General features: G+C 44.6%; 1 protein-coding gene across 1 annotated transcript in view; it reads right to left on the bottom strand.

Annotated features, from left to right (window-relative positions):
* Positions 1–6,131: 6,131 nt before the first annotated feature.
* The window catches only part of HPD (4-hydroxyphenylpyruvate dioxygenase), a 49,758-nt gene continuing 29,512 nt past the window's right edge, over positions 6,132–26,377 (bottom strand). The window contains exons 6-14 of the mRNA XM_088449160.1: positions 26,147–26,229; positions 20,584–20,673; positions 19,610–19,713; positions 18,804–18,881; positions 18,081–18,243; positions 8,753–8,824; positions 8,371–8,493; positions 8,173–8,289; positions 6,132–7,887 (exon numbers count right to left, since the gene is read on the bottom strand). Coding sequence (XP_088305286.1) covers positions 7,777–7,887; positions 8,173–8,289; positions 8,371–8,493; positions 8,753–8,824; positions 18,081–18,243; positions 18,804–18,881; positions 19,610–19,713; positions 20,584–20,673; positions 26,147–26,229 — 941 coding nt within the window. The 3' untranslated portion in view covers positions 6,132–7,776. The remainder of the gene's footprint in view (positions 7,888–8,172; positions 8,290–8,370; positions 8,494–8,752; positions 8,825–18,080; positions 18,244–18,803; positions 18,882–19,609; positions 19,714–20,583; positions 20,674–26,146; positions 26,230–26,377) is intronic.

A 26,377-nucleotide genomic window follows, 5' to 3' on the forward strand; every position in this document is an offset into this window, starting at 1 on the left:
GGCATAGTTGTTTTTTCTGTGGGGAGCAATGTGGCATAGTTGTTTTTTCTGTGGGGAGCAATGTGGCATAGTTGTTGTTTTTTCTGTGGTGACCTATGTGTGTGTTTCTGTGGAGGAGCAATGTGACATAGTTGCTTTTTCTGTGGGGAGCAATGTGGCATAGTTGTTTTTCTGTGGGGAGCAATGTGGCATAGTTGGTTTTTTCTGTGGAGAGCAATGTGGCATAGTTCTTTTTTTCTATGGGGAGCAATGTGGCATAGTTCTTTTTTTCTGTGGGGAGCAATGTGGCATAGTTGTTTTTCTGTGGGAGCAATGTGACATAGTTGTTTTTTTCTGTGGGGAGCAATGTGGTATAGTTGTATTTTTCCTGTGGGGGGCAATGTGGCATAGTTGCTTTTTTCTGTGGGGAGCAATGTGGCATAATTGTTTTTTTCTGTGGGGAGCAATGTGGCATAGTTGTTTTTTTCTGTGGGGAGCAATGTGACATAGTTGCTTTTTTCTGTGGGGAGCAATGTGGCATAGTTGTTTTTTTCTGTGGGGAGCAATGTGACATAGTTGCTTTTTTTCTGTGGGGAGCAATGTGACATAGTTGCTTTTTTCTGGTGGGAGCAATGTGGCATAGTTGTTTTTTTTCCTGTGGGGAGCAATGTGGCATAGTTGCTTTTTTCTGTGGGGAGCAATGTGGCATAATTGTTTTTTCTGTGGGGAGCAATGTGGCATAGTTGTTTTTTTCTGTGGGGAGCAATGTGACATAGGGCCTGATTCAGACCCACTCGCGAGCGGCTGTCCGCTCGCAAGTGGGTCGATGGTGTGCACTGAGCATGCGCACGACGGAGGGAGCTCCGTCGTGCGCATGCGCCAGACGCGACGAGCGAAGGAAAGTCCTTCGCTCGTTGTGTCCGATCAAAGGGGGCGTGCTGTCAATGTTGATTGACAGCACGCCCCCTTTGGTGGGCGTGCCGGGGGCGTGCCTCCCTGACGGGGGCGTTCCTAAGGGAACGCCTCCCGTCAGAAGCCGGCCCACTGACATCACTAGTGATGTCAGTGGGAGTGATTTTGGCTCTGATAGAGCCAAAATCACTCCGGAGCTTGCGGTTGAAAACCTCAACCGCAGGCTCCGGCTCGCAAATTCGATGGTCGCGATGGTCTTGACCATCGCGACCATCACAATGCACGCTCGTATAGCCTGTGGGTGGTGACCCACAGCTATACGAGCGTCCAGGAGGACGCTCCATGAAAATGGAGCCCGGCCCTCATTCAGAGCGTGCGCTCTGCTCAGAGCGTACGGCTCTGAATGAGGGCCCTAGTTGCTTTTTTCTGTGGGGAGCAATGTGGCATAGTTGTTTTTTTTTCTGTGGGGAGCAATGTGACATAGTTGCTTTTTTTCTGTGGGGAGCAATGTGACATAGTTGCTTTTTTCTGTGGGGAGCAATGTGGCATAGTTGTTTTTTTTCCTGTGGGGAGCAATGTGGCATAGTTGTTGTTTTTTCTGTGGTGACCTATGTGTGTGTTTCTGTGGAGGAGCAATGTGACATAGTCGCTTTTTCTGTGGGGAGCAATGTGGCATAGTTGTTTTTTCTGTGGGGAGCAATGTGGCATAGTTGTTTTTTTCTGTGGAGAGCAATGTGGCATCGTTGTTTTTTTCTGTGGGGAGCAATGTGGCATAGTTGTTTTTTTCTGTGGGGAGCAATGTGGCATCGTTGTTTTTTTCTGTGGGGAGCAATGTGGCATAGTTGTTTTTTTCTGTGGGGAGCAATGTGACATAGTTGTTTTTTTCTGTGGGGAGCAATGTGGCATAGTTGTTTTTTTTCTGTGGTGACCTATGTGTGTGTTTTTTTTCCCCGTGGGGGACTGATGGTGTGCCTTGGCAATTTTAAAATCATGTTCAGTGTGCCGAGAGTTGAAAAAGGTTGAAAATCTCTGAAATAGCCATACGTTCACCTACATCAGCCCCACTGTGTGAATTTGTTTCCACTTTCTAATTCATTTTTTTCTGTGAATTAAATTTAACATGAATGATATAACTTTGGGGATAAAAGATCTTTCATGAGATTATATTTTTGAGATTATATTTTAAATAAAAGGGGCAGAATACATGGGACAATTATCTTTATTGTCTTTTTAAACTGGTGCTCGATTAATTAATAAGCGGTCATATGTTCTTGTAACGTCTACAGCAGACCTCAGTGGAGAATGCATAAAATTATTATTTTGCTCCTCTAAGTTTCTCTATGAACTCCAGTTGACATAGAGGTGCATTATAGATATGCTGACATAAGGGATTTTGCTACACTATGCACAATGCATTTTGATGCAAACAATGAAATACCAGTATAGATTTCTATATGCTAATATCCACAGCAGAAAAACTCTTCCTTCAGTGGTGGTGCTCTCCCAGTGTTGATTCCTGTAGTATCATTTCTCACTAGTGGTGGTGCACTTCTGCTGATGCTCCTAGCACCCCATGGTTTTTCTCTCAGCAACTGGAGGCAATTGGCTAGTGAGCTGCACCTGTTTCTCCTGCTTATTACCCAGCTTCTGCCAGATCATCAGTTCAAGTTATCTGAAGCAATCCTGTGCGTGGCTATCAGTTCAGCTCCCAGGCTGTTCAGAGTCTGCAATCTGTTATAGGTTCACACCGCCTCACAGGCTGGTCTGCACCCTTGCAATCCATGCTCCTCCAGTGAGTATCTGTGGCTGTTCTCATGTTTCTAGTGTTTGCCATGTTAATAGCTAGGGATGTGCGCCGGACCATTTTTGCCGTATTTGGTTCTAATTCGTCGTCTGGCTTTGGATTTGAATTTGGTTTTGCCAAACTGCGGTGACTGGATTTGGATTTTTTACAAAAATTGACATAAAAAGCTTAAATCACATAGAGTGTTATTTACCTCAATAACATTAATAATTTCCAGTCATTTACAGTCAATTTAGACCACCTCACAGCTGATAATATTGTTTTTATTGGCCAAGGGTTGCAGTGAGCTGACTGGTTACTAAGCGACAGAGTAGCAGCGCAGCGGCACAGACACCACAGTTTAAAGCACATCTATGAAACATTGCCACACAGCAGTGGCAGAAATGAAAGGTAGTGCAAGATGGAATGGTCCTTGGGAAGTGTGGTACAGCCAGCGGAGTCACAGTACTTGTTTACACAATCGGATACGGCCCAAGGAGTCACAGTGTCCACATTAGTGACCCTTATACACAAAGCCCACAGTAGTAATGCCCCTTATACAATGCCCACAGTAGTAGTGCCCCTTATACAAAGCCCACAGCAATAGTGTCCCTTACACAATGCCCCCAGCAGTGGTGTCCCTTACACAATGCCCTCAGTAGTAGTTCCCCCTATGCAGTGCCCTCAGTGGTATGCCCCCATTAGTAATGTCCCTAGTAGTATGCCTCCAGTAGTAGTGCCACTAGTAGTCTGCCCCCAGTAGTAGTGCCCCTAGTAGTATGCCCCCAGTAGTAGAAGCCCCTAGTATGCCCCCATTACAAGTGCCCCTAGTAGTATGCCCCCATTACAAGTGCCCCTAGGAGTATGACCCCACTAGTAGTGCCTCCAGTAGTAGTGTCCCTAGTAGTGTGCCCCCAGTAGGATGCCCCCAGTAGTAGTAGCCCCTAGTAGTATGCCCCCATTACAAGTGCCCCCATTAATTGTGCCCCTAGGAGTATGCCCCCATTACTTGTGCCCTTAGTAGTATGCCCCCATTACAAGTGCCCCTAGTAGTATGCCCTCATTACAAGTGCCCCTAGTAGTATGCCCTCATTACAAGTTCCCCTAGTAGTATGCCCCCATTACAAATGCCCCAATAGTATGCCCTCATTACCAGTGCCCCTAGTAGTATACCCCCATTACAAGTGCCCCTAGTACTTGTGCCCCTAGTAGTATGCCCCCATTACAAGTGCCCCTAGTAGTATGCCCCCATTACAAGTTCCCCTAGTAGTATGCCCCTATTACAAGTGCCCCTAGTAGTATGCCCCCATTAGTAGTGCCCCCAGTAGCGCCGCTTAACAGAAAAAAAACAAAACTTACCTGAATCCCCACTCCTGCTGTGACCACAGCCGTCCGATCCTCTCTGCATTATGGGAGAGACGTCATGACGTCTGTCTCATCACCCGCAGCAGGGGGAGCCGGAAGGCGGAGTTCATGAGTCATGACGTCTCATCCCCCAAGAAATTGACTAGGAGCAGCTGCAGGATGCTGGAATCGGATGCCTGTATTGCCTGGAGCACAGCAATTCATAATCCAGGAGGACAACTAACCCCAGTCAGCAGAGGTGGGAAGAGAAAATCATTAAATATATTATATAAGGTGTGTATGTTTGAGAGCGGAGAAACAAATTACATATATTATATAATGGGTGAGGTGGGACTGTGGGGCATGTTAATTCTGGGGGCATTGTATGGTATATTGGGGAAACATTAAGCGTATTATTGTGGGCAGAATATTAATACTGGAGGCATTGTGTGGCATACTGGGGGCATAGTGTGTCATAATTCTAGGGGCATTGTGTGGCATAACGTGGGCACTGTGGTATACTAGGAGGCACTGTGGGACACACTGGGCGCACTGTGTGGCATAATCTTTATACTGGGGGCAGTGTGGCATAACGTTTGCAATGGGGACAAAGTGTGGCATAATGCCATTTTATTGATAGGGGCCCCCACACACCTTAATCCGACCCTGTCCATGTGTTACTTCAGTCTGTATAACATAGTGAGAATCCCAGAGATAGTGAATAATATTTGTCATCCCAAGGAAACTTCATTGACTTGGCTGTATATTCTGTATGTTCTTCTTAGAATAACCATATTTTTTGTCATGGAAGAGTTCATTACTGTTCATGTATGTGTATATACAACATACATACATACATGAGCTCTGTAATCAATACACTGCTGTCTCTCAAAATATTAAAGTTCTTTCCAACACAATATTAATTTTATTAATTTTAGCATTAAAATACACAATTGTCTATACCTTAACACAAAATAATATCTAGCACTGGCAAACCTTTTGGCTCACTGCTGATTATAGGTGCACTTACTGTAGTTAAATGTAACAATATAAAGGATATACATGCACTTGTGTTGTATTGTGCACCATTTATAATGTATAAATATTTACTTGTGATGTATTGTGCGCCATTTACAATGTATAATATCTATTGGCCGCACAACTCTCTCCTCTAGCCCCAAGGTGCGCTGTCTTGGAGTTATCATTGACTCCTCCCTCTCCTTCAAACCACACATTCAGTATCTCTCGCACTCCTGCAGTTTCCATCTAAAAAATATTTCTAGGATAAGATCCTTTCTCTCCCTGGAGGCAACTAGACCCTCATCCACTCACTGGTCATCTCAAAAGTGGACTATTGTAACCTCCTATCTGGCCTCCCCTGACTCCCATCTCTCTCCAGTCTGTTCTCAATGCTGCTGCCAGGTTCATCTTCCTCTCCAAACAATCTACATCTGTCTCCCCTCTCCTACAAGTCCTACACTGGTTCCCCTTCCCCTTGAGAACCCAATTAAAGCTTCTCACACTTGCATACAAAACCCTCACCCAATCTTCTACCATTTACATCCCTGACCTTATCTCCCATCACACTCCAGCCTGTCCACTTCGCTCCTAATGCCATAAAAATAAATGATGATCATAATATAAACATTTACTTGTGATGTATTGTGTGCAGGGGCGCCGAGAGGGGGGGGGAGCGAGTACAATTTACCTGGGCCCGGGCTTCCACAGGGGCCCGGCGGGGGCCCGGGTCCAACGCGCCCCCCCCTTCCCCTCATCCCTCCTTCGCAGCAGTGGGAGATTGCTGTGGCTGCTAAACAGCAGCCACAGCAATTTCCTATGCCTGAGGGGGGGAGCGTTCACACTGATTGCACTGCCCCCTGGCTTTACGCCGGACTGATGGGCTCACAGTGCCCCCTCCCCAGCGCGCAGCAGCGCTGCAAAAGTATGTTTTGGGGGGTTTTCCTCAAGAGGGCGTGGCCATGCCTCCCGCAATTAAGCCATGCCCCCCTCTTTACCGGGGCCCAGCGGTGCTCTCTACGCCCCTGATTGTGTGCCATTTACAATGTATAAACATTTTGGGATGTGTTAAGATAAAACATTGCCAGGCTTGCAATAGCAATACATCATATGCTTTTAATGATGCACCATATGGTAACATAGAAATAACCAAGCAAACATAACAATAACAATTGTGCTAGTATAGTATCATATCCATTAAGTGAAAATCTTTGACAATTCTGTTAGAGAGATAGACATATTAGATTTTTGCAGATAATATCAATGGGTTTTTATAATGAAGAAAATGGAATCAAATGATGTCACTATTTATTTGTATTGGAAAACACTTGAAGGTGGAGCATTGCCTTTGTGACCGGGGGGCTAATTCAAGCCCGAGTATTTGTAAAAACTCCTCTGAGCCAGAGGTTCTCAAACTCTGTCCTCAGGACCCCAAACAGGTCACGTTTTCCAGGTCATCCACCAGGTGCACAGGTGTATTCATTACTCACTGAGGGGCCTATTCATTAACCGATAGATGGCCCGGTAACCATGCGGAAATGCTAGTTTCCGCATATTTAGGTTACCGGGCTATTCATCAGGGGTCCCAAATGGACCCCCTTATATTCAGCATACTCCGAAAACTGGAAGTTTTCAGAGTTTGCTTCCGAGAACAAGCACCATCTTCAGACTGCGCTTGTTCTCAGTTTTCCACTCCTTCGTATTGGAAGGAGCTCTGGGGATGCGAAGAGGGATCCGAGCAGATCCATCTGCCGCATCCTCACCACCTCCCAGGCGGCTGTGCACTTGCGTGATGCAATGCGTAGCTAGGACAACGGGGAGGAGGTAAGTAACGCAGCTACATCTGTAGCTGCGATACTAACCGAGGGGGCAGCTGCTTTTCGGAGCAGTTGTCCCCACTACGGAACAATGATGAATTGCTCTGATGTCACGTTTCCCCCGCTGAGAGTTGGATACTTAAGTATCCCTCGCAGCAAGTTCAATACTCCATCATTAGAGGCCATACAGCCTCCGATGATGAATAGACTCCTGAGACAGTTTAAAAGATCCACAGGTGGAGCTAATTATTTCACTTGTGATTATGTGAGGAGACCGGGAAAACATGCACTGCTGGGGGTCCTGAGGACCGAGTTGGAGAACCTGTGCTCTAAACAATATATGTAAACTCAGAATTCTGAGGTCATAACTTAGGAGAATGTACATACAGTATTATGCCCTACTGTAAATGATTACAGATATTTAAATTTTGCAAACTATATCGGTCGTGTCCTTTTATATTATTGCCAAAAACCTCACTGACTTCTATTAGATACCTCTTGTCATTTACAGCAGGGGGAGCAATATTCCATATATAATATGATATTGAATATATAAGAGAGCATTTATAAACATTTCTATACTATAACATCTATTACGCTGACCCCAAAATTATTAAATTCCATGTATAATGGAGCTGTGCGATGAGCACCATAGTATAAATGTATATTTATAGCATCAATAAAGAATATATTATACTCTGAAATAAAACCCTGCCTTGGTAATTATCACTCTACTCATCCTAGTCTTCATTAAGAGAGCTGTAGAAAATGATTAGTCTAATGATTTAATAATGTGCTACACTATAGTTACAAGCCAGGTAATATATATTTTTAAGTATTGATTTTTGTTTTCCTTATATATTAACCTTAATACTTGGTCAGTACTTGGGTTGGATTTATGTACTTAGTAAAATGTGTGTCATCCTATAGACATTCCATGTCCCCATTTGGAGTAAGGACAGTGAGGTTTCCTCGTGCATCCTGATCCTCTTCAATGGCTTGAAATAGAGACTTGAAATTGCCAGCACCAAAGCCCTGAAACAATACATGTAGAATCTTTGCTGTGGTTATGATCATAGGAACCAGCTCTTTGGGTGCTTGTCCAATCCCCTGCCATTATTTGTGCTGCCACAAGCCGTGCCTATACATGCCATTGTTCAGTTATATGGATTATGTACGGGGGCAGGGTAATGAGGGCACCCCATATTATTTATATTAGTTGGCACTTATGGATATGATAACTTACAGTAGAGGAATGTATTATAGAAAGATGGCTGGTGTTTCTGCACCCCTTCTGCTGGAGCATGGCTCATCTCTTACCTGATGATTATGACGTTGAATGACTTCGAGAAACAACGTGGGTCTGTCCTGGACTGGCTTGGTAAAAATCTGCAGCAAATATCCTTTCTCGTCAAAATCCACCAAGATTTTCAGCTCCTACAATGAGGTGATTACAGTTATCATAATATTATTGTAGGAGAGTGGCGATAATTACATTAACACGACACCTGTACCAACCTCCAGCTTGTCAATGTTTTCTTTAACTTGTATTTTTGCTGTCTGCAAATTTTCCCTCAGTGTCTGATAATATGTGGCCGGCACAGACATGAATTCCATGCCCCTTTCTTTCAAATTGGAAATCTGTAGAAAATATGATCATTTACAATGTATATTATAAAGCAGTGTTGGCTAACCTTGACATTCCAGCTGTTATGGAACTACATAACCCAGCATGCACTGCTACAGTTTTGCTATTAGGGCATGCTTAAACTGTGGCAGGGCATGCTGGGATATATAGTTCCACAACAGCTGGAGTGTCAAGGTTAGCCAACACTGATATAAAGGGTAAAAACATTTTTTATACTAATATAAAGTCGGTGTTTGATACGGAGTCACTCACTGCAGTGATGATATCAGAAGTGTTCAGGGCAATGTGCTGGACCCCCGGGCCGCCGTAATATTCAACATATTCCTAGGATGGGGAGAAGATAACAAATTGGTAAATTTGTAAATAATGCTTTTTATGCCTATAGATTTGTAAGCTTGTGAGCAGGAATACCCAGCCAAGATTTATTACGGTGTTTGTTCCCAATTGTAAAGCACTGCAGAGTATTCTAGTGCTATATAAAGAAATAATAATTATCTATATACAGTAGTATAAAATAAAGTCCCTGATAGGCGTCTGACAACCAGTGTATGTATGTTTCTCTGAAGTCTGAACTTTTGCCGATCTCCCCAAGTTCCACAGTTCCAGTGTCCTGCACCTATCTGTCTGATTAGTAATAACCTGTGGAATATACCCTGCTGCTGCCTGTGGCACTTTCATTCCAGAGTCCAGCCAAGCCGTGTCAGCATGCTTCCTGCCTGTGTTTCTGTCGTGCCTGAGTTCACCTGTCTGCCATATTGCTCCAGACACACCTCAGCCTGCATCTCATCTCGGCTGTCATAGCCGCACCACGGCCCGCAAGGCCGCATCATAGGCTGCATCTCATCTCGGCTGTCATAGCCACACCACAGGCCGCATTATAGCCTGCATCTCATCTCGGCTGTCATAGCCGCACCACAGCCCGCAGGGCCAAATCATAGCCTGCAGCTCATCTTGGCTGTCATAGCTGCACCTCAGCCCGTAGGCTGCTTCTTAGCCAAATATTACCCGGCTCTCAAAGGCGTATGTCAGCCAAAAGGCTGCAACTCAGCAAAGTGTCACTCGGCTCTCAAAGCCGCATCCCGGCTGTCTAAACTGCCCCACGGCCTCAAGGTCATCTAGTACCTTGTGTCTATGTTGTTGTGTCCGTCTAGTTCTTGTCTGTTTTTTGTCAGTCTTGTCATAGTCTATTCTTGTCTTGTCCAGTCCAGTCCAGGCTTGTCTGGAATCCTGCTACATATCAGTCCAGGTCACTCCTGGCCTGCAGCAATTAGTATTGTCATGCCACTCATTGCCTGACTACCCAGCTGCATCACTGTCCCTGGACATTCCTTAGACCCATTATCTGTCGCTTCTGGTGTATCCTGTCCATTACGCCTGTTTTAATACCATTACCTGCAGCCTCACTCCAGTTAGCCAGTTGTGGAAGGACTGCCACATCACCGTCCTGTCTTGTCCCTAGTCAGCAGTCCTGTGGTCTCTTGACAGTTGTGTAAGCCTCCACTGCTGGAGGCGTAAATCCAGACAGCCACCTAAGTACCGGTGTAAATAATTCACTAAGGGAGCAGCGGGTGGCGGTTTTTGTTGGAAGTTCCACTCCCTTGCTCTAGAGGTCTTACACAACCGTTCGTGAATAGTAACACTTTTGTTTAGGCTGTGTGGACGGGGGGGTTAGGTTTCGGCACTAGCAGGGAGGTTAGAGTTAGGTACCCCTAAGGGAGGGTTAGGGTTAGTTATACTTACCTAAATTCCCTGTCTGGATTTTCACTGCTTTCGGTCTGCCGGCATCGGGATTTGAACCGCCGGCCAATCATACTGATTCCATACCAGGGTACTATAATTATACCATTTTATACAAAGGTAAGGAATAATATCCTGCTGAAAAGATTACTATGAAAAGAGAACTCTATAGCACAGGGTCTCAAACTCTGTCCTCATGACCCCACACAGTGCATGTTTTCCAGGTCTCTTCACAGAATTAAAAGTTAAATAATTATAACCACCTGTGGATCTTTTAAAATGTGTCAGTTATGCTGGCCATACACGCTACAATTATCGGGGCGATCCACCTGATATAATTGTAGCGTGTGTGCGGGCGACCGAGGGTTAAATATTGCTCGGTCGGGCATGCCGGATTGTCCAGCATGCCCGTCCGTTGCGATATTTACCCGGTAAACTGTCGGCCGCATCGGGCAGCGTATGCCCAGCCGCGGCCGACAGACAGACATTTCCTGTGTTCCTTCCTCTGGAAGGATCAGGGAAATGTCTCCTCCCCCGGGGGCGGAGCGCGGATGTCGGGCTGATACACTGTGAGAGAAATCTCACAGTGTATGCCGGCGACATCTGCGGCTGGCAGCCGGACAGATAAAATGTCTGTTGGTCTGACAGACATTTTATCTGGCTGTGTATACCCAGCATTAGTAATGAATGCACCTGCTGGGTGACCTGGAAAATGTGAACTGTGTGGGGTCCTGAGGGCCGAGTTTGAGAACCACTGGTCTATAGAGTTGAGAGACCATTTAAGGCAGAAGAATGTGCGTTATCAATAGGAAAAGTGCTGGAAAAGCTTCCGACAGATCAGGTGAGTAAACTATAATTTGATCAGATTCTATGATGGCTAAAGTGATTCATTTTAAGGGAGAATTTAAACTCTTGGGGCTTGCGTCATTATGTTAATTCATCATTGCTCTGGCGCGGAGACAACTGATCCAAAAATCAGCTGTCTCCACGAGTCTTTTCACTGGTCCTTTCAGAGCAGTAAATATATTAGTGCGCATGCGTGACCTACAGGTCAAGTAGGCGCACAAAAGTCCCGGTGTCCAGTGGAAGGAGCCGGACAGGGGCAGAGGGATCTAAAAGGAACCCTCTTCGCAACCAGGGACTCCCCCTTCCATAGGTAAGTCAAGGGAGCAAACGCCATCTGAAGATGGCGAATGCTCCTGCAGTCAAGCTCCCAAAAATATTTTATTTGTGGAGCTCGATGCTGTGCCCATATTAGTGTATGGGGGCAGCAAGCCATTCCGGGAGAGAAAGGTAAGCAGGAGATATCTGTGATCTCTCCTGCATTACGTTTTTGATGAATGGCCCGAAAACTTAATGTTCATTATCACCTGCTTTTGTAGAAATTAAGTGATGATGAACAGAATCCTTGGAGAGTATCTGGTGCATAAGGAAGAGAGCTTCAGCAGCACATGAAAAATAGTGAAGATGTGAATGAAAAAGAGGATATATCGTTTATAGAACAGAGGTTACAACTGGGGGAATACCTGGAGATTAAAGAGGAACTGGTAGAGATGTGAGATTGCTGACTGCTATTAAAACTGGCTCCTGTGCATGATATGGAGCCAGTGTAGACAGAGCCGGCTTTAGACCTCATGGCGCCCTGTGCATATATTACAATAGGTGTCGCTGGAGCAAGATACACATATATGTAATATATGTGTATGTGTGTGTTCATTTAACACCCTGCATCTGTCACAACCCATGCAGTTCCTCTTTCCTACCTGGGGTTTCGCTCTCTGTTATGGTACTAGGAAAGAGGAAATGCATGGGTTGTGACAGGTGCAGGGTGCTAGAATGAACACTATGGGCCAAATGTAATAGGGTGAGAGTTTAGAAAATGTAGCAGTAAACGCTCACACTTTTTAAACTTGGCCAATGTAATAGTCTGAGAACTCGCATGTTTTTAGTCTAAAAAAACTCACGATTTAAACTCTCATCCAGATGTTTTCCCATTTTGAAGATAAAACTTGACCAATGTGAGCGTTTACTGCTATACTCTCACACCATTACATTTGGCCCTCTCTCTTTCTCTCTCTCTATATATATATTTTATATATGTGTGTGTGTGTATACTGTGTATATATATATATATATATATATATATACATACATACATACATACATACATACATACATACACCAGTCATATAAAAAATGCACTCACCAGGGATTCTCTTTTCAAGTTTTTTTTAGTGACAAAATGGAAAAAACCTACTTCTATTTTTCACTAAAAAGACTTGAAAAGAGAAGATCTGGTGAGTGCATGTTTTATATGACTGGATTATTAACTGGTGCCTCATGGTACCGTTGAATGGTCACTCCAGGCCACATTTTTTATTGCTTTAAGTGAGTGCTGACCCATATCTGTATATATATATATATATATATATATATATATATATATATATATATATATATATCTGTTCCAGTTAACTACTGTGTTTCAACCTACATGAAAATGATGATCATTATCATCTGTTTGGTATGATTGGATGCTGTTTAGAAAGCAAAGGGTGATCACACCAAATATTGTTTTGATTTACAGTTCTCTTCTGTTAATTCACTTAGTTTATGTGTTACCAATTAACAAAATACAATTAACAATTCTATTCTTGAAAGCATTCTTAACTTGCAGTATTTTTTCCACACCTGCCTAAAAATGTTGCACAGTACTGTGTGTGTGTGTGTGTGTGTGTGTGTGTGTGTGTGTGTGTGTGTGTGATATTGTTCTTAAACCACTGGATGGATTTTGATAGGTTTTTCACTATTCCACAGCATTGGTCGAGGAAGGTTTGGGTGTTCATCTGTGACAAAGGGGAGCTGAGCAGTGACGATTTAGTGAAATGACAGAAAATTATCTTGCACCAAGATGCTGTATAGGAGCAGGCCAGGTTGCTGAACCAGCAAGACAGCATCTGAAACTGAGGCTTGGAATGTAGCAAAACTGTTGTGCTGCGCATGTGACTGACTGCTGCTGCTGCCGGGCCGAGGGCTGCACTCTGATTGGCTCTCAGAGCCAGCAATGTGCCCTTTGCTTAGCAGCAGCTTAAAGAGGGGAGGGAGTCAGGGACTGAGCAGGGTCACGTCTGAGGCAGACAGAGAATGAGAGACAGCCTCCAACAAACCTATGAAGATGCCGTGATGCAGACACAGTAGCCAGGAAGAAGCCAGGGCAAGCATAGCTATCAGGAATTTAAAAAAAAAAAAACAACCATTGGAACACCATCAAACGATTTCCATTTGATGTTGGCAAGCATCAGACCGCACCAACACTTGGTAAAAACACTACCGTTGGAACAAAAATATGAATGGTTTGTAACCATCGGATTCCGATATCCATCCCTATGCTGAACCTGCAGGCGGACGCCACCACTCCGTCACCATGAAGTGCTGCCTCTCCAGCGTGATGTTTCCACAAAGCCACTTGCCCTCAATAAACAAGAGGCACCTCCCATGGAAGTCGGCGCTGTTCTCAGACAGGGGACCATGGTGAGGAAGCTCAACAGGAAGTCTAGGAAATACAGAGTACAATGTGCAAAGAGGATGTTGCTCATCGCGGTGGTCGGCAGCCGGGGACGGTTGTGCATGGAGTCTGCGGAAATGCACAGGTGCAGGGCAGCAGCTGGGGGGGGGGGTTTGTGGTGATACTAGTGAGATAGGGGCAGGAGTGGGAAGCAGAATCCTGTGATGTGATGCAGGGGGCTGTGGTAAGAAGCAGGAGAGAGAAGCAGGGGCTTGTAGTGAGAGGGGGCAGGGGGCAGTAGTGAGAGGCAGGAGTAAGAAGCAGGCAGCTATGGTGAGATGCAGGGGACTGTGGTGACATGGCATAGGTTGTTATGAGATGCAGAGGGCTGTGGTGAGATGAAATTGCTTCCATACAAAGCCAGGGCGAGTCACTAGTCAATATAATAAGCAAGAAATTGTGTATGTCTGTCCTTTATGTACGCCCAGATTTTTGTAGCTAGCTCCACCAAATTTGGCATCGTGGTGTAGTTTGACCAGGATTATGTTTTTGCATAGGTTTGCACTTCATCAGGGCCACACACTGTCACACAATCCCATAAAACCAGGACACTCTTAAATTACACAAGTTCTAGCAGCTCCACCATTTTGTGAGTGACTGCAATATCACTCTGTGAGAGTGCTGAATCTGCAGTTAACCACAGGGTGTGCTGGCATACCATATCTGTATTATGCAAGGAACATGTCCATTAAGGCGTCAGCCTTAATCATCATAATTTCATTGCTTTTTGAATTTTGAGTGGCAGAAATTCAATAGGTTTTGTGAAATTTCAGATCATGTCTAAGAAGCCTTAATGGTATATGTGAAACCGTAAGGTTTTTTTGTCTATGGAATTTCATTGTTCATTGTTTTTTTTAAATTTATTAACTACCAGGGTTTGGAGGAGCAAACCGGGCCACCTGCATGGGAGAAGTGCAACGAAATGGTACATTAGCGCAGGTGGAGGAGGGCCGGCACCCAGGAGGTGTTTTGGGGATGCACAGGGAGAGACTGCTACGGAAGCGGGCTGCAGGAGTGCGGGGCAGCAGTATGCGGACCAGTGGCAGAAGTGCACAGGGGCATCAGCGGGCGACAGAGGTGCTCATCAGCGCTGGGCAAGCATCTAAGAAAATAAAACACAGATGCATGGATGAATCAGTGAGATCCATCTATGCATCTGTGTTAAAATTTGAATTTGTGTAAAATAAAAAAAGGGACATTTTTCCTTCCCACCCCCCCAACACAACCAGCCCCGGGCTTTTCACCACCGGTCCTGGTTGTGAAAATATGGAGGACAAACGACGTAGAGGTCCCCCGTATTAAGCACAACCAGCACCAGGCTAATCAGAACCAGTCCTAGTTGCCAAAATATGGGGGTTAAATGATGTAGGGGTCCCCCGTATTCAGCGCAACCAGCACTGGGCTCTGAGCCGGTCCTGGTTTTGGAAATTCAGGGGGAAAAAATATTTTCCAGAACCAGCACCGGACTTGTTCTAGTGGGGGCTGATGCCACAGCCAGGGGAGCCCTTTCACCGGCCCCCCCAGCCGAAGCATTAACCCTGACCGCTAGTGGGCTAGGGATCCCTGGGGAGCTGGGGACCCTCTAATAAAGGTTTCACCCTCTCCAGGGTACACCAGGCCTAGGCTGATAGCCCGGGGCTATTCCCAGCACCCCTGGGGCGGTGGGTGCCAGGATGATAGTGTAATGTGGTGTAAGAAAATAGAAGTATAATATTGTCTTTTGCAGTAGAACTACAGGTCCCAGCAAGCCTCACCCACATGCTGGTACTTGGAGACCCACAAGTACCAGCAAGTGGGGCATTAATAGCCCGCTGGTACCTATAGTACCCCTGTAAAAGAAATATAAAAAAAAAAAAACAGACACCCGTTTGTTTCATTATTTTATTGTTCTGCACCTTCACTTGGGGGGCGGCAGCCTTTAAGCTCTTTTTCATGGCTGCCGCCTGCCCCAGGACTTCCACAGCGACTTCACCTGGAGGGCGCCGTCCATCCAGGACTTCCCCGATGTCTTCTGTCTTCAGCAGCTCTTCATTGCTGCCACCTGGCCGACGTACTGGCTGGACGGCGCCTCTTGCTGGCTTTATATAAGCCAGGCAAGGGGGCGGGGTGTTGACGTCGCGAGCCATGATTGGCTCGCAGTGGCCATCTTTGAATATCAAAAATGGCGCTTAGGCGCCATTTTTGAAATGGGCACGTGCGGTTCTCACCATTCAAGTCAACCGTTCTTTAGCTGAGAGGCGGAAGGCTCGCCTCTCTCAGCCAATGAGCGCTCAGCGAAAGTCAAATCCCAGCGCTAAGCTCTCATTTGTAGGACAGTACTAATGTCCGTGGGTCCGCGCTGTTAGTTTTTTTTTGTTTTGCCAACCAAGCCTGGGAATTGCCTACTTTGGGCCGAAGAGGACCGATCCACTCATAGGAGACGGTGAGTATGTTTTTCTTTTTTTTCAGGTACCCTATGGATTATCTACATGGAGAAGGGGACCGATGGCTACAGGGATACAAAGGTGAGTATGTGTACATGTGTGAGTGCATGCATGTTTAATAAACTTTTACTTTGTACGGTGTGTGTGTCCTGAGTTTGTTTTAATATTTCTTTTGCTGTAGAACTACAGGTACCAACGGGCCCGTAATGCCCCACATGCTGGTACTTGTGGTTCTCCGAATACCAGCATGCGGGGGAGGGGAGGTTTGCTGGGAACTGTAGTTCCACAGCAAAAGACAATATTTAACTTATATTTTTTACTCCACATTACACTATCAACTCAGCACCCACCGCCGCAGGGAGCCCGCGGCTATCAGCCTAGGCGTGCGGTGCCCTGGAGAGGGGCACCCCTTTATTGAGGCTTGAGGCTTTATTGAGGGATCCCTGGCCTGGGCTGACTAGCGGTCAGGGTTGATGCTTCGGCTGGGGGGCCCGGTGAAAGGGCTCCCCTGGCTGTCGCATCAGCCCCCCACTAGAAAAAGTCTGGTGCTGCTGGTTCTGGAAAATACAGGGGAACCCTACTCATTTTTTTCCCCCTGAATTTCCAGAACCAGGACCGGCTCAGAGCCCAGTGCTGGTTGCGCTGAATACGGGGGACACCTACGTAATTTGTCCCCCGTATTTTGCACAATCAGCACTGGGTCACTAAAAGCCCAGTGCTGGTTGCTCTTTTGGGGAGGGGCCACGTCGTTTTTATTTCTTTACACGTTACATTTTTTTTGCACGCAGATGCAGGCTTCACAAGCCTGCATCTGCTGCAGATGCCAGCTTCCTTCCTGGCTGCCGGTCCTGGCCCCCACTATCGCCTGCAGAGGACAGCCATCTTGCTGCACCCAAGTGAAGCCACAGTGAGTACACCTGCTGGAGGCTCCTACTGAGGCTGCGCAATTGAAAATCTTCTTATCTCTATAGTGGCGCAATTGTTAGGTAATAGTTTGAAAACTGTAACTTTCTCAATTACCTGAACCCCAAAAGGCCCTACCCTGGAACAATAGCTACCTAATAAAACAAACCCCAAGTCTAAACTCGCCCCTACCCTGAGTTATGCCTTCCCAAAAATCCCCCATAGAGAACAGCAGAAAAGTGGTCCTAACTGAGTGCCAGAAAAAAACTGAAAGTTGGAACTTTAGGTTACTCCCAAATCCTCATTTATTATTTTTTTGCCCTGAAATTTGGCATGTAGCACCGAGCGACCGTTCTACCCGCCCATGCCAAATTCAGCCCGGTACCTCCTATAGCATTTGAGGTGTAGCCCCTTAAACACCATGACCCCACTCCAGAATTCTCTATGGAGATTTCCATTTTTCCGATTCAGCCTCAATATAAGGGCACGACTGTGCCCTTATATATATATATATATATATATATATATATATATATATATATATATACTGTGTATATATTAGGGATGTGCAGGCTCGGATAGGTTCGAGTTTGCACGTGGAGTTCGGATTTTTCCCTCCAAAAAAACGGAACTCAGAACGAGGCAAAACGTCATCTTACATGGACGAACATCATCATTCCTGGTCTTTTGTCCAGGAATGATGATGTTCGTCCATGTAAGATGACGTTTTGCCTCGTTCTGAGTTCCGTTTTTTTGGAGGGAAAAATCCGAACTCCACGTGCAAACTCGAACCTATCCGAGCCTGCACATCCCTAGTATATATATATATTTTTTTCTTGACAGATACAGGTGATTGTATCATTCAGCTGTGGGCATGAGAGAACAATGAATTACTTAGTGTATTATAGTACTAGAACCTTATTGTTTCCAATGTATGGATTACACCATGTACCTGTATCTGGGATTTCCTCTTCCCTGAAGCAGGCTCATTAATGGGCATCTTGATGGTCTCTTCATAGTTGGTGACAACGATAGAACGGAGGGCACTGAACTCTGTGTGAAGTTGTTTGTCATCTACAGACCAGAAGCGGTGAAACAAGAGGGTCTTCTGGTACCTGCACAATGATGAATTGTACTGGAGTGGAGGATTTTTAATTTTTCAAAGTTAGATAAGTGGATAGGGAGGTGCAGGTAATGGGGCACAATAGTAAAGGGCAAGTAATATTTATAAAGGTTACTGTGTGTGTGTGCTTTATATACAGTATGAAATACAAGTTAGATAGTTGCATAAGCTAGCAGCTGCCTGACATCACATCTGGCATCACAACAAATAATATCATGTAGTGATATTTCACCCAGTGCTGCACAATAATGTATATAGAACTGTTATATACTCCAATCACAAACACACAAACTGGAACAATAGATAGAGAGGTCAGTGTGATCATACAAAGTTTATACATATTACATGTGATGAGACAAGAGGAATTACAGGAAAATGTAGATGCACAACAAAGAACAGATAAGGGGCAGAGAAATGGAGGCGAATGCACTTGACTCAGTGCAGAACAGATTCTACAAAACAAAGCGTAAACATGAAAGTGAGACACTATCAGTTGTTCAGGCTTTGCTCCCAGTAAACATATTTTTTAAGTTATACAAATGATATATTTACCAATCAACAACTGGGACCATTTCATCATCAGGCTGATTTCCCACCACATGATCAATGAAATGTAGTTTACAGCAAGGGCTGTGAAACAAACAAAAGAGCAGCATTAACATGAATCCTAAAGGTGCCATCCAAACTGCAATAAATGTATGACAGCTGGAGAGGGAAAGGAAATGAATGACATATTGCATGTGTCAGGGAATATTGGGACTGTGTTTAGGTTAAAATGCATGAAAAACTGTGCAGATATAAGGGATATATTCATGGGTATAACTACCATAGGAGCAAGCGTGCAGCTGCTATGGGGCCCAGAGCTGAGGGGGACCCATCTTCCTTGTCAAAGTTACATGTGTATATACAGTTTTCACCATTGGGTGGTACATAGGAGCCCTTACAAACTTTTACTATGGGGCCAAGTTCAAATACCTAGTTATATCCCTGGATATATTTGTTTTTATAACAACCACGTGAATGCTTGTCTGGTTGTGTAAATTTGTCTTTGTAAAACAACAAACAATGATATAATCTACAGAGTTATTACAGGTGAGGGGACAAGACCGATGACAGGGAACGGACAGTCCTGGAACAGACCAGTGACACCATGCTACTTCCTTTGTAAATCACCATTGCAATGTGACACTGCTTGTAAAATTTCAGTTCTATTTATAAAGTAAGTAGACATCTCAAAGGACAGTTGTCTCTTTGGGTAATAAGAAAAGTTAAAAATATAATAAAAACAAAACAAAAAACAAACTGGCATCATACTTGCATAGTCCGTATATTCCCCCACTACCCAGACAGGTACTTACAGCTTTGGCAGCAGGGGATCCTTAAACAGAGATGGATGAAATCCAGGTAAGAAAATACCAGTGTAGTCCAGATTCTCAACCAGTGTGTGAGTCGTGTCTCCATACTGAAGGCAGAGATGAAAGATCTTTCATTTTTTATATTGGTGGATATATAAAACCCATTTTTTTCGGGGACATGGGGGGGGGGTGGCGAGGACAGAGTGGACACCGGGGTGATGTTATGGGACACAGCAGCAGGGGGGAGGGGAGAGTAAATCAGGAGGGGGGACTGAGCGGACAACAGGGTAATGTTATGGGACACAGCAACAGGGGAAGGAGGGACGACACACATGACACTGGGGTGGGGAGGGGGTACACAAAGCAGTGGGGTCAGTGGTGGCATCAGATGTTGGCGGTTGCAAGTTGGGGGGGCACAGACACCGGCGATTCGGCAGTGAAATCCATAGGTACACAGCAGGTGTAGGGGGAAAAGTTTCACTTTTCTGAAAAGCTGACTCCGCAAAAAGAGCAGCTCTTCGGAAGTGATACTTTAGGTAGTGAGGCATGAGGAATGCCTCCAACCAGTTTTTTAAAACTCGCAGCGAGTTTAAAACCTAACGATCACAAGTGAAAATTATGTAATAATGAATAGACCCTTCTTTTCTGTAGGAGTAGATCAGTCTGGGTCCTGGAATGCTGCTGTGATCAGCATACAGAGATTTCAAAGCGGCACATTGTGTTTTCCTGCCTAAAGAAAGCCTTCCCAAATGCGTACCTATTTATACCTGTAATATGAACAGGAAAATATCTGGAATTGTAGAGTTTATATAGCAAGCATAAAAGTATAACCAAGTGAGTCATAAAATCTATATTGTTTCTTGGGTTTGTACAGGTTCCAGGATTAAATTATAAGATCTATGAGACAGTTACTTACAGTAACATATGTACATTTTCAGTACCATATAAAATGAATAGCTAAATAAAGCAGTAAATACCGTTTGAATTACTGCAAATTTCACTCTTCCATATTTGTCTTCTTCAATCCAAGGCTCCTTTACTATTGTCGCTCCTCTATCTCTGGCTTTCTGTCAAAAAAAGATTGCACAGTAATCATGCATCTTTATAGTATAGGAGTAAAACAAGTTTAAAGGGTTAGTTCACATATATATTATTATCCTTTATTTATATGGTGCCACCAGGGTTCCGCAGCGCATTACAAAGTACATAAATGAGCACACAAGAAAAGCATTTATTAACAGTACAAACATTGCAGGACAAATGCATGATTTATAAACATTGCTGCATAACATAACACTTAACCAAGCGTTAGGTGCTGTTGTTAATTAAAATATAAGTAAGGGAAGGAGAAGCACGTGAGAGAAGAGGGCCCTGCTCGTGAGAGCTCACGTTCTAAAGGTGAGTGGCAGACAAACAGGGGTGACACAGATGGGCTGGAGTGTGAGGAAGGAACATGGAGTGATGGGTTAGGATGAGCACTGGAAAGCTTTGAGGAAGAAAGGGGTCTTGGAAGCCCATTTGAAGATTAGGAGCCAGGAAGCAAAGTTATCAAGGAATTTTGAGCTAAGGCCAGGGGGACAGAAAAAGGCAGCTACTCAAAAAAGTTGGAATATTATACCCCTTTTACACCAGAGCAAAAACCCGGTTTTTGCTGGGTCTACCCGGGTTGCAGCTCAGTGTAACCATGTCTGAAAGCCCAGGTCGGACCTGGGTTTTTGGTGTAAAAGAGACATAAGTTTGGCTTTGAAAAATATATATTTTTTTATTCATAAAGCGGCTATTACAGTTAAATAATTCTAATAGCTATAACATTTACTCCAGAAAGCTTTCACTGACTGTGTATGACAGCCTAGAACTACATGGGTTATTGTTTAGCATGTCCTATTTCTTCAATGCAGGTAATGCCATATTATTGAAGCACTGTGATTTACTTTCAGTATTTAATGAATTGGACTACACATACTAGGACTGGGTGAATATGAATTATCTCAAATCACACCTATTTAATCAAGGCAAAAATATGCACAGACTTACAGTGTAAAATATAAATACTGAAGCCATCTCAAGAGATACCGTATACCATAGTGAGACACAACTGAAAATAGCAGAGTATACAGTATATGAAATCTGGCACCCCTTTTGATAGTGCCACAACAAAGGCAGAAAAAGTAGCTTTACCTGAGCATGGAAAAGATCCCTATAGTCTGAAATCAGATAGCAAATAATTTGCTAAGATTCTTGCTAACCGTTTAGCAAAGATCATTCCAACTTTAATTCACTCTGACCAATTGGGACTTATTCTGGGTCACCAGGCTTGCAATCTATTGATCTTATTCACTATTCCAATCTTGCGGGTACCCCTTCCATGGAAATGCGCTCAATGCCAAATATGCTTTGATACGGTCTCATGGACTTTAATGAGATGGACTCCATTATGGGTTCTATGGACATTTCCTGATGGGATTCGGATCACTCTATGATAATACGACGACCCCAGTTTGGGCCAACAGTCTTGCTTCTCTGACTTTTTCAATATTCACATTGTTGCCTTTAATTTTTGCCCTTATGATTGACTGAAGTCCAAAATTCTATGTAATCCAGATATTTTGAGCTGATCAGAGTCTCCTTGTCGTTGGCTTGCTTTGTACAACAGAAAAAAAGCCTCAAATACCTTGGGGTTTATCTAACTAGGCAATATATGCAACTCTATTATGCTAATTATCCTAAACTCAAAGGGCGTATTAAGAATGAAGATGGCCTGTGTGCAGTCTCTGTCCGGAGCCTCCTTCTCTCTCCTCGGTGACCCGCAGCCCACTGAGCGCAGCAGTAGACTCTGGGCACTAGTCTGTGTCCAAAGTCTTCGGTGCATACGCAGGTCACCGGGGAAATTGTGTGGTAGACATCTTCCCGGCGATTTCCTTACTGCGCATGCGCAAAATACCGGGTAAGTGCCCGCAATGGCCATTTTCCAGGTGATTTGTTCAACGCTGATACCGCTGACATGGGATTCCGGAGAGGTAAGTATTAAAAATCTGGGTGCAGGATGTGCGGTGTGGGTCCCACGCACACCCTGCACCCATTATAGATACGCCCCTGCCTAAACTCTTCCGCGCCATCGCAGGGGACCTTACTAAATGGACTGAGCAAATCATCTCATGGATTGGTAGAGAGAATGCTATTAAAATGAACATATTATCTTCAATGCTTATTGATTTTCAGGCACTTTCAGAACATGTCCCCTACTAGACCCTACAAGACTCTCCCTTACCTTCAGCATAATTATCTTACTTTTCATGGTCCAAAAAGAGACTTTGGGTAAAAATTTGGATTTTCCACAAACCCGCAAAAGAGGGCGGACTCTGTGTGCTTAATGCACAACTTTATTTCACCTCACACAAGGAGTAATTTGGCATTCTGTGCCTAGATCTTAGCTGTGGGTAACACATGGAGGTACAAGTATTCTGAGCCTAGGTCTCGACTGAGCCTAGGTCTCCTTGCTATGGACTCTACAGACTCAGTCGCCCTCAACTTTGAATTCCCCACTATAGCATTCATTTCTGCCATCCTTGAACATGTTACATGTTCTCTTTCGCTCTTGTTATTTCCCCTCTCTTTTCCCACTATGGGACAACCCAAGCTTACCACCGTGATCTTTTCCCTATTTCACCGTCTCTATCAATATTTTCAATTGTGTCATTTTTTTTATTCTGTTAAGAACACTAATGGCCTAAACGCGCTCCATTTTGGAGTCACGCTGGGCCTGATTCAGCAAGGAACGCAGTTGCTAATACGCACGCAATCGGTCGATTAATTTGCACTGCACATGCGCGAGCCAGATGATGCGGTCAGAACTGCGTACACAGAGGCTATGCAGATGAACGACAGAATGGTTGACAGGAAGTGCCGTTTGTGGGTGGTGATGAGGGGCTGGCCGTACGAATGCAGACATGCCAGTGCGTTTCAACGCCATTGCATGGGCGTGAATAACTTATCCACTGCGATACCAGACTCCTGCTGAGGTCTCATAGCGTGCGCAGAAGTTAGCAATTCCTGAGTGGGGTTTGGGCTTCCTTAACTGTGCGTCTGGGACCGATGTTACTAGATGTTACCAATTATATCGCTATGTAGGCCAAGTGTATAGATGTGAGCAACGGGAAGTGGGTGTCCTTATGTCAGGCTGCGTTCGCAATGCGAATGCAAACATTTAAATATCACTGCTGATATTAGCAACACAATTGCGTGTGTATAAGCAGTATAGCGATCCATGCTGAATCAGTCCCTCTGTTACTTACGCTCTCCAGCTAGAGGATTATTATCTACTATTTGCTGACTTTTGCTCTCCCATGGTTCCCTCCTTATAAAGACCCATGAACTTGTGTGGGATTAAGACACAGGGTAGACCCTTGGGGCATCGAAAATTTACTTTCGGTGGTACATGGTCTCACAATGCTTACAGAAATGTTTCTCATCCTACTCTGGATTATGTTGTAGATGATATAGGATAAGATAGGAGGGACATTTTACTGGCAATTTGGGCCAGTCAGGAAGTTGAACCTTTAGGACTGAGCTGGTCTGGGAGCAGCGCTCTGAGTTGTGGAGGACAGTCAGGTGACTGAGTCCAACATGGCTGCACCCATACTGAGGTTTGGAGGGAACTCTGGTGTGCTGCCTGAGTACAAGCATGCTGTGGAAGTGTAGAGAGAATAGCAGGCACTGAGAGCAAATGCATCTTTATGATCAAATTCAAGTCCAGCACTATTATTTGGATCGCAAACTCTATTCTAATCATGAATCTGCAGACTTCACAGACAGAAGAACTCTCAGGTGAATAATCAGCCTGGAATGAATAGCACAGTCTCATGCTCACACTGGAGGGGTTGCAGCATGCATACTGAGTAGACTGCCCAGACAAATAAATATATCCTGACCCACAGGACAGGTGGCAGAGGTAATTCACAAGACAAACTAATAGCATATGAGAAATTAGTCAGGATCATGACACCCTTATCCAAGATGGCCACCAAAATCTCTACTGAACATGTACAAGGGCCATCTTGTTTTTACCCTGCACTGTGAAGAGTGACATGGTGGGAGACAGAAGTCTCCTACTTACCTTCCAGCACCCCTGCACCATTACTCGCAAGCAGCTTTCACTCAACGACTGGTGAGCTGTATGGAACCCGGCTCTGCTCCACCACTAGTGTGCATGTTACAGCGAGTACTGTTATACCTACTGTCTATCAATAAACCAAGACCACTGGATAAGTAACTGTTCATAGTTTGAGATATCCGCTGCTATGTGCCTATATATCTCTGCAGTATTGACACCTGCACACACACAATTTCCAAAATATAGTAGATATAGATCAAATAATTTCTTCACTATCTGGTCTGCTTGGTTAACGTATGATAATACTATGTCACTTGAATTGTGATTTTATTGCTCTCATCTTGGGCTCTTTTTTATTGATATACTGTTGTACTACTGAATGGTTTATGACTATTCTGCCTTTTAGATGTTAATCCCTCTGTTCCCTTCCCCTTCCTCTCCTACTTGCCTTCGGTCTCCCCTCCCCCTCTATATTGCTTAAGTATGTGAGAATACTTTAATTACAAAAAAGAAAATGCAGAAGAGATGTGATGTATGTATCAAAATTGGATGATCTATTTTCCTTATAAAATGACACTATGTATTTAGGTGACCTTTAGGCTCATGGTGTAGAGGGTGTACATGCACACATGGCACTGCTGGCCATGCCCACACAGCTCTGGTCACAGCTCCTCCGCTTCTCACTACAGTTTGCTGTTAGAATCATCGGCACACTGAATGCCCTGCAGCCACACACTATGGATCTTTGGGCACGATTCAGAGCCGGATGCAACGCGGCGTTTGCTCGTAGCTGGTCGATTTTCGCATTCTGCACATGCATATAAGCCGCAGTGTGCAAGCCAGTCTTAGCGATTGGGCGCTGGAAGTACACAGACTGAGTGCTAATTTGAGTGACAGTGCCATTTGTGGGTGGTGTCAGGGGAAGGTCTATGAAAACGGGGGTGTGGATGTGTGAATGCAGACGTGCCTGTGTGATCTAGCGGTGCTTTACGGGCGTGCATAATTTGCATGGAGGCGTCACTGTACACGTCACCTGGTTGTATTTCAGCCTGCAGTGCTTGCGGCAGGGTAGGGTCTACCTCAAGGTCTACGAGCAGCTCCGATGGCTCTCGATGTTACTGATATTGCATACATTTCCTGGAGATGACGTGTGCTGCGAAAGAAAAGTGGGCGTCTTTAGACGTTCGCTCTGTCGTCACTCTCTAAGACATAGAGGGTGTCCTTAAGCCTTGCCGTGCGATTGCGGAATTTGCATACCCTGCCCCTGATGGCTGCGAAAAGTGCGCTGCGTGTGGGTCTGAATCGCCCCCTTTGTTCTCTTATCTCCCACTTTCACTGTATGCAAGTGTAGAGTTTGTTATCTTCTGTTACTACCGGTATACAGCTCAGTGTAGTATTATAATGCTTAAATGTAATATAGCTATAGTTACCTGAACAAGAGCATCACAGTCTATAACTTCAAATGCTACATCTTTAACACCATCGCCGTGTTTCTTTAAATGGGCTCCGATTTCTGTAGCAACAAGAAAAGATGAAATTCTCTGGTGAACCCGTAATTAGAATTCTATACTGCATGTGCATTTATGAATACTTATCAATAACAAGAGCATCTTTAGGGCAAACAGTCTTTTTTTTTTATTATTGTCTCGAAAAACACATAG

This window comes from Taudactylus pleione, unplaced genomic scaffold, assembly GCF_031769625.1.
Source record: "Taudactylus pleione unplaced genomic scaffold, aTauple2 ptg000479l, whole genome shotgun sequence".
NCBI classification, from domain to species: domain Eukaryota; kingdom Metazoa; phylum Chordata; class Amphibia; order Anura; family Myobatrachidae; genus Taudactylus; species Taudactylus pleione.